The sequence below is a fragment of the Zootermopsis nevadensis genome, unplaced genomic scaffold (assembly GCF_977971745.1).
Source record: "Zootermopsis nevadensis isolate Lab colony 2312 unplaced genomic scaffold, Znev_1.0 Znev_ptg000030l, whole genome shotgun sequence".
NCBI classification, from domain to species: Eukaryota; Metazoa; Arthropoda; class Insecta; order Blattodea; family Termopsidae; genus Zootermopsis; species Zootermopsis nevadensis.
Genome location: NW_028259162.1, coordinates 3,996,246 through 4,007,920, shown reverse-complemented (window position 1 = coordinate 4,007,920; position 11,675 = coordinate 3,996,246). Strand labels below are relative to the sequence as shown.

The window sequence follows — 11,675 nt, the reverse complement described above, 5'->3', positions numbered from 1 at the left end:
CAAATTGGTCTATGAGAATCATGACACTTCCTTTCTGACATTCCCCTTATTGTTTTGCACTACAAATTCCAAACATTTGATAATTTCTAACTAGAAACTTTTACTTTTAGATGTACCTACTTTCAATAACAATGACATACATTAATTACTGCACTTAACTACAGGCTATTATACATTTTGTTACTTTTATGAAAGATTTTTTTCATTAGCATAAGCCATGTTATGATATGACTACCAAGTAAAATGTACGTGATTATTTAACAAAATATTTTTTAGCTTAAACTCAACCATAACTTTTGGAGTTGTCATAGATTTTAGGTCATCTTATATTCAGTTAAATAGTGAAATGTCTTGTGGGTGAAATGACCTTGGGACAAAGAAAATCTGTACTTGAAATATACCAGTATATAGCCATTAAACAACACGGCTTAAGAAAAACAAAGTATTTTAGTGCACACCTTCTAACAGTTGATAATGTTCCCAAGAAGTGGTGGAAAGCTTCAATGAGTGAAAATTAAAAAGTAATGATAAATATGCATCACAGAATGCATATGCCACAAAGCATGGTTGAAAGGCATGAAAAATTGGATTATACAAAAAATAGGCACAAGGAAGTTGTCATTTAAGACTTTTTTAAAAAACCTTACAATTTCCATCTGCAGACCTTTGTCAACTGGAGGCATGAAAATGTTTTCCTTTTACTATGCATGTCTTTCAGTACCATCAAGCCCACTCATATGACCCAGTACAAAGCAGAGCAAAAGACTGTGGCACATCTTGCTTCCTTGTGCCTACAACTTAAAGATAAGGATGGTAACATTTTAATTATAAGTGTGGCATGCTACCCGACACTAATTTTGGCACCCTTTCTGGCGACATTAAGAAATTCTGAATTAACAATGACAGTGAAAACAGTATTGGGCCTTCCGTTGTTGTACCAGGATATTTCTTGTGACATTTCCTGTTCTCATAGCAGTGAGTAAGAAGATGGCTATCTAGAAGACAGATATCTTCAGAAAAATCTTGACCACACAAATTAAAAATCAACTACAGAAGGAAGATCCTATAAAATGCAGTTAGCAATCAAAACCATCTGAACACAAATATATGACCTAACAAATCCTTTGGCTGCTGAACATGTTTTCAGCCCTCTGAGATTAAAATAAACACTCCAAAACATGAAATACAGAATGGAGACTAAATTACACATTCTTAGCGATGGCTTAGCCAGTCCACAGGAAACATTCATGCATATCAGCAAGCTTTGTTACCTTTCCTGATCCCACTCAAAGCTTACTAGCTACAAAAATGAATGCAAAATCAGATAAAATGTTCACAATCTCAAAATCCATGTTAGAGACCTGCAGTACTGTGTTACTGGCTTTCATGTTTGAGACTACTGGTGTAAAGGAATTGATCAATATATGAATATGTTTAAAAATGTATTCAGTTCATAAAAATTAGATTGTCTATCCATAATATTTTATAATTACGTTATTTTTCTCTTGATAGTTCTACATTTGTTGTATTTTCATTGACCTACATTAAAATTAGTAAAAATAAAGTTAAATTTCTTTAGTTCTTCAGCACAGTTTTTCAAACATTTTAATAATTGGATTCAACAGTTTTAAAGTTTCAAATAAATATTATTATCCTAAATAAAAAAATTAAGATACTGTTGTTAAGCATTTCTACCTTAATCAATTCACTCAGTAAACAGGCTATTTATTATCTTTTAACTCAGAAGTCATATCTGGTCTGCAGTAACTAACCAAAGGCATCTGCAATGTGCCAACCATTATAACACAGTAATATGCACTCAACCCTGAAAGCCAACATCAGCATTGTTTACTACTGGGGACCAATCACAGTAATGGCATAATGTGCAAGATATAACACAAGACATCATTAACCACAAATATCCACTGATCTGTAGGGCTTCACATTGGCTGCCTGACAACTAAGCCTAAACATCTGTCTCTGTTTTCCCACAACTCCTCAAATTATTCCTGCATTCTTTCTTCCACGTGACATCTCACTTAACTCAGTCATATCTTAGCATTTTCCTTTAAATTTAATGTTCAGAACCTTCTTTGAAATTCTCACTTTGTTCATTCTTACAACATTTTCATACCATATTATTGTTATTTGTTAATTTGCATTCCGAGGTTCTCTCTAAAAAATAATTCCTAGCTGCTTCATTGGACTTGCCAGAGTATGTAGAAATTCAGAGACTAGATGTACGTAAAGTAAAGCATCCTGCTACACGCCTATTTAGGCGCTTGGGGGGAGCGGCGGTATAGCTCCTACTTTTTCTTGACCTCGGCACCAGATTGGGGTGAGTGGTCAGCATTAGCCCCCGCCGCGCTTTACCCCCGGGAAAAGAGCCCGGTACTCATTGGACAGCAGGCTGGGTGGGCCCCAGAGCCGGTCTGGACGCAGAGGATAGAGGAAAAATCCTCTGCCCCAGTCGGGGATCGGACCCCAGTCAAACAGCCCGTAGCTAGTCACTATACTGACTGAGCTATCCCGGCTCCCAGAGACTAGATGTGATCAACAGTAATGTTCTAAGTACAGTAAATGTTTTGTGACTGCCAGAACCCTGTCTTGTGCTATGTCTTAAGCTTGTCTCCTGATTATGGTCTTCAGTACAAAGCATAAAAAGATCACAACAATGGAGTATCACTGATGCACACTAACAATTCAAAGCATCTGTACCTTTCCTGTTGACTGTGCTGGTTCCTGTGGAAGCTGTCGTGATGGTAGTGGTGACGGTGGTGGCGGCAGTTGTGGTTGTACTTGTCTGTGCCAGTTTCTGAGTGGCACCTTTCTTCATTGCTTTCTGTTTGTGTTTGTTGCCTGCAAATAACAGCTGTCTATGATCATCAAATTATTGTGTGTACAGCATATCTTATATTTACTTTGCAAAAAATTGGTTTTGCATCATTAAACATTTTCATACACATACAATTCTCATTTGTTAAACTTACAAACTGTCCACTGAATCTCCAATGCTATCATCTAAAATGCATTTTTTCTGTTCCATTATCTTATCCTATAAAGTGTTTTACAATTAATTTGCCATGTAGTTAACTTAACAATGCTTTCTCAGCCACAGAAGTTAAAGGCATCTAGTGGAACAATGACTGCGAATGATGAATCAGAAACAAAGTAGAAGGAAATAATCAAGGCCTACACAAAGGTACCATCCCACCATTCATCTGGAGGGACTAAGGAAAACCACTTATTTCTTCCACATTGGATATCCTGGTTATACTGCCAAGACTGAATGCTGTTTGTACCTGCCAGGTGGGTTTGCAACTGCTGTGAGGAATTCACTACCACATCGCACACCTCACACTTGAGGATCCTTGTTTTCTCATCCCGTGTGAAGGTCTGACCACTACTTTGCAGTTGCTTCAGAATCTCCTGTGATTTTACCTGCAAAACAACAACCATCAGTATTAAAATCTCACAACAATTAGCTGTTACATAAATTGGAAGTCACTTCCATAATAAAGATTACACTGAAGAATTGGGATGTCTCACAGTGCATTTCTCAACCGTTAATCTGCAGACAACAGCCAGTCTTACTTTATGCTCATTTCCAGATATAATATTATATACAATATAAACTTTTTCTGCAACAAGGAAAATTACTATTTTACAACTTGGAACTTGGTTTATTTTTATTTCATTTTAATGAAAAAATACTTTGTGCTGAATATTACTACTACTTTTATTACTCCCTCTTTTTTTAAAAAGAAATTCTGTGGCTGGTCAAGAGGTGAGCATGTATTTTAACAGCATCACATTCTCTAGATTCTTATGTACTGGCAAGTCTAGACAGGATGTGATAATGCTCCTTCAGCAGTTCTCATCAGTGTACATAATTTTTATACAAACTTTTTCTCATAGTACCTTTTTAGCATGCTTTGCTCCAGCAAGATGTGTCTCCAGGACAATTTGCCCTGAAAATTCTAGGCCACAAATGTCGCACTTACAGGTCACCTGGAAAGCAAAATTGAAAAAAGTCTGTGAAGGTTATGCAGTCATGAATAACGAATGAGTAAGTAAGAATATGCGAAGAAGCAATCATGGCCTATTTCAAGGCACTGACCTGATATCACCTGGCAAGACCAAGAAATCTTGAATACTTATCATGACAGTTAGTAACATCACCTAATTTCAAAATGGGTTATATACCTCTAAAATATATACAATGGATGTACCACTTGAAGCATCACAACCAAATACTGTACAGTAACTATCAGATAAAAACTTATAAAACTGGCAATAATTCCCAATATAGTGTGTTACAGATATATGAACCAAACAAAATTGTTTCCTTTAACATTATAAATTATTATCAATTAAACACATTGTTATGCAGAAAATGTTCTATGCTCTTTTACATCTTGTATGCAAGTTGGAAATAAATGAACTTGTTTACCAACCTAGCTTCTGACACTTTGCAACTATGTACTTCTTTCCACGTGTACTTCGTACATATCAAAATGACTCCAGACTTCGTAACACTACACTATCATGGAAACAATGTTTCCCTGATTATAAATAATGATGTATGATGCCAAGAAGTATTACTGTGGGAATTGCAAACCAGAGGTTGGGCACATGAAGGATCACACACTAGATACATTAAGTGCAGTGTTTATGTTGGCACTGCTAACTCCTACTACTCCAGAGTAAATAACTTAAAGGACGTGTTCATGAACAATAGCAAAAACATTAATTCTGGGGCAATTTAGACATGACAGCTGCTGAGAAATTCACTTCACAAGAGACTCGACATTTCCTGAGAATTGCAAAATTTGGAATATGGACAAATGGACAATATTCATACTTACACAATTTGAAATAAACAACACTTACACGGTTGTCATACTTGGATGGCATAAAGATTTATATCTTTAAGGAATACTAGAGTGATGGACTGGATAAGATGAGGGAGAAGGCAGGCTACTTCATGCAATATTTAAAAACACTTCACCATCTGTAAAATACTGCACCCCCAGGGACTGAGGAAAGTCAAGAAAATCCCTGGGCACAACAGCTGGTCCTTACAGGAATCAATCTGAAGTAATATTCGAAATATTTGGATGATTACAGATTTATGTGTGGGTATAATTCAGTTATGGGCTTTTTCAACACTTTTCTACAAAAGGGAACACAAAGGGTTACGATACAAAGCAAACTTTCACTTGAAGGTACTTAGCAATCAATTAACACTGCATCTGCATTTCTTATGCTCATTAGCACTGCTGATACTGGACATGTACCAAGAATGACTCAGTAGCTAACAAAAGACAAGAAAAGCTTCCACATTCTAAACTGATGACACTTCTTTTCCATTATTTATTTTAAATATATTTTTTCCTGTACAGTAAAAGTTTTGGCATGAGGAGCCAAAATTCTAACACACTTAAAAGAGAGTGGGTGTTATTGATCCTGAAAAGCTAAAATCATTCCAGTGTTTGTTCAACCATTAAAAATGGGTTTCATAAATTTCATAATCATAGATTATAAAGTGTTCTGTAAAATATATGTCCCATTCTTTAAACTAGACGAGGCAGTAGGCATCAGAAATAAAGCTACTGCCTTTGTTGAATGTTGGTACGTTACACAGAAAAAATGAATATTTATCATCTTGGATATTTTCCACTTCGCAATGCTGGAAATCAACAAAGCAAAACTTACTGCCTGTTTCTTTGTAGGCAACTTCCCCATGATATTATCCATGACTGCTTTGGTAACTGGGTCACTACTGTGGAAGTTTGCTGATGGAAGCACATCAACTGGCTTCACTGGTGGACCAGGTGTGGGTGCTGGGACAGGACCAGTCACTGCAGGCAGGGGCAGTGGTGCCACAAGAGGCTGACTGAGAGGCACTGTGCTTGGCAGAGCTGGGCTGCAACATTCCAGCAATACAGGTAACATCATGCCAATTGTCAGAAGTGAAATAGGATTTCAGGTTCTCGTGGTGGCGAGTATGAAGATGGCTGTCTTCTGAGTTCTAGCATCACGTACTCTGGTAGATGTTTACTGATGTTTTAGAGGTGCTTGCTGCTTCCATCATCACCTTGATAATGAAGGCAATAAGAACCTCTGAAACTTCAGTAAACTTCTAGAGAACTATATGATGCTACATCCAGAAGACAGCTATTTGTCATAAGTGAAATTTACCATTCAATACAGATGTAAGGCTTGCCCAACATGCAAGACTTCCTGCTCATGTAGAACCAATAACATTACAAAAGCTTAATACATGCATCTTAACAACTTAAAATGGGTGAGAAAGGAAGGGGCTCCTGCAAAATTATGGACTTATGCACAAAACACTAAACATCCTGTCTTAAATACTCTTTCCTTTACTACCAGTTCAAGGAATATGTGGAACAGGAAACAGAACGTTTAAACAAACAAGAAAGGATACAATGCTGAAATTTATTAAGATGATGGCAGTAAAATTTGGGTTAAAAACAACAAATAAGTTATTAGAATCTATGCAGTGGAAATTACTTTTTCAAGAAGTGCCATGGATGTACCAAATTGAACAAGGTTAAAAATTATTATACATGGAAGGAGCTGAATACTTATTTGGAAGACTGAAGATCAGACTACAGACCAACCTCAACAGAATGGGCAGCAACTATGGAAAATAGCTCTTTACAATAAAACAAAAGAACAGACATGAGATGATAAAAAAATAACTTGATGAAGAATGGATCTAGACTGTTTAAATGTATTAATAACTGGGATATATGTTTGACTTAAAGCAACACTGTGCACACTTTGTTCCTGACAACTTATGTATGCCTTTTGTTGAAAAGACGACGCTTCTCATGGAACCTCAGGAATAGCTAAGACCATACCAAATTCCACGTGGTATCACAGATATGTAATAAATAATAGCACTAGTTCAGTGTGGTACTAGGCGAACAAAATGTCTGTACAATGCTCTGAAGCTCAGCATAATTTGTGAGAAAACCAGTTCAGTAACTTCTGAAATATTTCTTTTTAGTCACCTGTTTTCAAAGAACCTCATGGCATTTAGAAATAACTCAGTTTCAAGCACTACCCTGAAGAACAAAAAGTTCAACTTATATTTAAAAAAATGTCTACCAATTCAAGAAACCAAAAGGCATAATATTAATAGTTGATAACACTATATAATCCTCAAGTCTGTAACTTATATTACTGTAAATATATAACATTTTAAAATAAGATATTTAAATGATTTAATCACATACAGAATATATCCATATAAAAAAACATCTCTGGGCAGAAGTTTAAAATTTAATGGGATAAATATGAACAATTTCTGAAGTTGCTGAATTCCTCTAGTGGCCATCATGTGAAAAATGTATGAATCGTGCTATGCTGCAACAATTTACATTTCCCAATTTGTCATATCTTATGAAGTATAAGATGGTCTGATGAATTCAAAGTTTTCCACAAATAAATTTTAATTCCCATGTCCAAACACCATCTGCTTACATTGCTGTCATACACAGGGAGGGGATTACATTCAACTTCTAAAGGCAAAAGTTTCTGACCCTGCCAGTGCTTAGTATAAAATGACCTGCCTAAAACTTATGTTACATCATGCTGAATTATATCACCGTGTAAGTGCGGCAACTTCTCTGGCACAGATGTGAGGCAGGTCAGGTGTCTGCACACATGGATTGTGGTCTAATCCCCCCAGTGGGGTCTTGGGGTAAACGACCCACCTAAAACCAAAGTTTGGTCAAACTGAGTAAACCCACTCACATGGATACACTTTATTGTATACATTAGACCAATTAGCATTTAAGAGCTCATATCTCAATTTCCAAACTTGCATTATTCTCATGAAAGAAACTTTAGCAGAAGTATAATTAACATAAAGCGCAATCTTTTCACTGCCAAAGCGTTAAAGTTCTACTAGAAATAATGAATGTGAATTTAACTTTACTTCAACATTTGCACTAATTCAAACACCACAGATAAATTTCACTGGCTGTATGACAATATAGATGGACCATCCTTAGTAATGTTTTGCAACCTTATGTAAGCAAATGTCATCTTCAGCATATCTCTCTGCCCACAAGAAGCAATTCTGCTGTAGGTAAATTCCTGACACACTGGCAATATATATGCTGATAAATTTATAAGGTACACATTCTTCCCTTCATACATCTAATTACTAGCACCTTTCTTCCTAAAGCACTGGCATGTAATAATCCTAAATTTGCAATGCATGAACTTTAATACAAAGTGTGAAGAATATTTAAAGTCAGGCCATATTTCACATGCAGCCAACAAATTCTACATAAAAACCAATCCAAAATTATCTTACTGCAATCACAAATAGCAGAAAAAAATGTGTTTCATCTGTAACCCAATATTTCACATAGGAAATTAGTCTAATAAATGAATAAAGCAATTCTTGTCAGGCTTCAAGAGCCCTAAATTATATCACACATTTGGCAAGACAGACAATAATTGGGAAAATTTTAATGAAATGATTACTTATGACCATGTAGGAGAACTGCTGATGAAGCTGAATTTCTTCAAATGTGAAGCAAACAAACAAATGTTTAAATAATCATTAAGATGTGAGAAACTACATCTACATCACAATAAAAACCTCCAGGATTACAGAAATATATTTGCTTCAAGTTACATTTTCATTAATAGCAGATGATATGAATTTAAACATCATGATTGGCAAGAGCCATGGCCAATGTCCATATTCATATGTTCTTATTCAGACCAGACTACAATCAACTCACCTGTACCCCACCATAGTAGCTACAGCTTGGAAACCAGGACCCGTGTAAAAACTCATGGCTGAAGATGACTGAGTTGCAATCCAACTACCAACTGGTGGGCAGTCTAGCAACCAGCACAACTGAACAAAGCAAAACAGCAAGAACAAAAAAAACAAGCTTATAAAGTCACAGTGGCATGACAGCTCTTAAAATAATTGTATACAGCAGCATTAAAATCACTGCTAATGTCTGTCACAAAGACATCTAATAATCTGTTATACAGAAGAACCTACATTTGTATTTGAACTACATAATGGGGACCAGTATAGCACATGTCCAGTTTAAATCTAATACAATGTATTGTTGCACTGCACTCAATCTATGCCCAGAATGAAGTGCATTACTCTAAACATCCCAGTGTCCTATCAAGAAGGAACTGTGCCACCAGCTGTTTTAAATTTGTCAACACAGAGGTGGAGTCTATTAATTGGTCCTGTAAAGAACTGTTTTTTTATAAAGTATTGTGAAACATAGTTTAAAATTATGCCAGGCTAATTTTATACACACCTACATAGCAGACGTGTGAGCACAACACGAGAAGTTAATGGGGCATAATATTCACTTGTGCACACATAGTTTCAATTTTGGTAAAAGAAAAATATCACTTGCACAAGGAAAAATAATTTTAAGCTGCCAATTAAAAATGGAACACAGAATACCTTTGTTTCAATATCAACATGCTGCTACTTCCACATACAGGGAATAGTTATGAAAGCCTGCGACCTTCCTACAGATTTTGGTCCATATCCAAATGACAGAACAAAAAGCAAACAGTAAGAGGATGTCATTACAACTGCTGCTTCCACCGACTGTCACAAAATAAACATTAATATTGGAACCATAAATGCATCATTCCTATCCGTATCATCAGAAGTGAGTGTAACTTTCTTTTACAAGGAGGATAAGAAGTGGCATAACATGTTTTTGCAGTTTATTTAACAACACTTTCTCAACTGCAGAGGTTAAACAGCATCACATCAAAGCATTTATCTGGAGAGGCTGAGAAGAACTATAACAAACCTCTGAGATTTAAAATTCTCATGATGAAGATGTTGATGATGGTCTTCTGGACTGTGATGTCAAGAGTCTTGTAGGTGATTACCAATGTTTTGGAGGAACGTTGGTAACTACCTGTAAGATTACACAGCATCATAACACAGATGACCATCAATGAATACAGTAAATGCTCTGTTAAGGCTTGCAGTAGCTCAGACTATATAAAATTTAATGATATGGTGATTAATAAATTGGAAACTGCGAGGAAGGAGGATGGCCTAAGTTAAGATACACCAGCATCTGCCTGCAGGAACTGAAGAAAACCAGAAAAACCTGTCAGGATAACTGGTCTCTGGGTATACATCCGAATCAGAGACCTGAATATGAAGCAGGAGTTCTAACCACTGAATCTAATGTTCATTGAATTCTCTTATCTAATCCAATTAAGTTATAATGTATTTCATAATTATTAACTGGACAAGTTCCTTAGTGTGTGTGCATGTGGCATGGGGTGCTGTGTTCATGTGCTGGCAAAGTTATTCAACAACACACACAGATACATTACCAATATAAATTACAGTGCACAGAAATTGTCTGTCACCAAATTTTGTTATAGTACTCACACAATTCTGACACCATGTTTCACACTAGATGACTTGTAAACCCATAAACAGCAAATTGTTAATGAGTTCACCAAATAAATTTTCTACCAGTTTTAAAACAAGACCCTCTTATGACCCAAATCTGACATTTATTAGAAAAATACAAACTTATGGATAGTATTAAACATATAATTTAAAAAGTATTAATCATTCAAGCTTCAGTCAAGCATAAAAATTAATGTTATGAAATCGCTGATGCCTCTAAACCCCATAGAAATGACACCACTTTCAACAAATCAAACTACTACTTGTTGATCATACCTTGTCTTACATTTTGTTACCTAAAATTGGAAATAACTGCTCACTAACTGATAAATTTTAATGTTCCTTAAATTCTTGTTTGGAATCTATCTATGTTTATGGTATGAATAAATGGATTAATGGTGATGTAAAATGGAATCGTTTAACACACGAAAGAGAGACAATAGCTCGTCACCAAAGGGTGTTTTATGTGGGTCTAAATGATACGGGTTCGTTTCCCATCGGGGGAAAACTTTTATTCTCTTGTCACTGGATTCAGACTGTTACTAGGGTCCACTCAATGTACAATCTAAACGGTAGTGCAGAGTCTAGAAAGCGTGAAAATCTACATTCAATTTCTGTTAACAGTTTAATGTCGAGACCTTACATATCGAACAGTCACAAACACTGAATTATTGAATAGCAATAAAGTCCATGGCAACACAGACTTTTTAACGTTAGTCTTCTTATTTCTATTGCCAAAACACTTTTATAACTCTCTATATTTAATTCAAGTTTGGAGCGTTGCGTTACCAAACCAGTCACAATAATCCAAATTATTTGCGAATGAACAATTTGATTTCAAGCACACACGCTATACATGAAAATACTAAAGCATCACTTTCAACCGAAATTAGGAACAACGTTGATTTTGAAAGCTGTGTATCACACTATATCTGTAATGATACTGATTATTGATTAAAATTGTTGGTAAATGCACATCTTCTCATCTACAACCGGCTACACGGACCAGCAAGGCAATCCGCTGAATATACAGTAATTACACATATATATTAAAACATTTCACTCAGACCAATAACGTTGTATATAAGGTTTTGAAAAATAATACTTACACACAAGTTGAGCAATAACTGACACCAAACAACTCAAAATAAAAACTTTTCTACCACAACAATGAATACTCGGAATTCACAAGATTTTT

At 35.7% G+C, this 11,675-nt stretch overlaps 1 protein-coding gene and 1 long non-coding RNA gene across 8 annotated transcripts in view; one reads left to right on the top strand and one right to left on the bottom strand.

Annotated features, from left to right (window-relative positions):
- LOC147872110 (uncharacterized) overlaps window positions 1–7,601 on the top strand; it is a 25,519-nt gene extending 17,918 nt beyond the window's left edge. The window contains exons 4-5 of the long non-coding RNA XR_015537971.1: window positions 3,113–5,951; window positions 6,400–7,601. This is a non-coding gene — a long non-coding RNA (uncharacterized LOC147872110). The remainder of the gene's footprint in view (window positions 1–3,112; window positions 5,952–6,399) is intronic.
- LOC110836200 (zinc finger protein 385D) overlaps window positions 1–11,675 on the bottom strand; it is a 24,217-nt gene extending 12,542 nt beyond the window's left edge. For 2 of the 7 annotated variants that reach the window (XR_015537968.1, XM_087359104.1), the window contains exons 1-7: window positions 9,068–9,848; window positions 8,796–8,914; window positions 7,644–7,751; window positions 5,719–5,929; window positions 3,922–4,011; window positions 3,303–3,441; window positions 2,719–2,859 (exon numbers count right to left, since the gene is read on the bottom strand). Coding sequence is in view for 6 of the 7 variants with exons in the window: in XM_087359104.1 (XP_087215230.1) it covers window positions 2,719–2,859; window positions 3,303–3,441; window positions 3,922–4,011; window positions 5,719–5,929; window positions 7,644–7,751; window positions 8,796–8,851 (745 nt within the window). In the remaining variant the exon portion in view is untranslated. The other 5 variants (XM_087359106.1, XM_087359105.1, XM_087359108.1 and 2 more) reach the window with 5 other exon arrangements.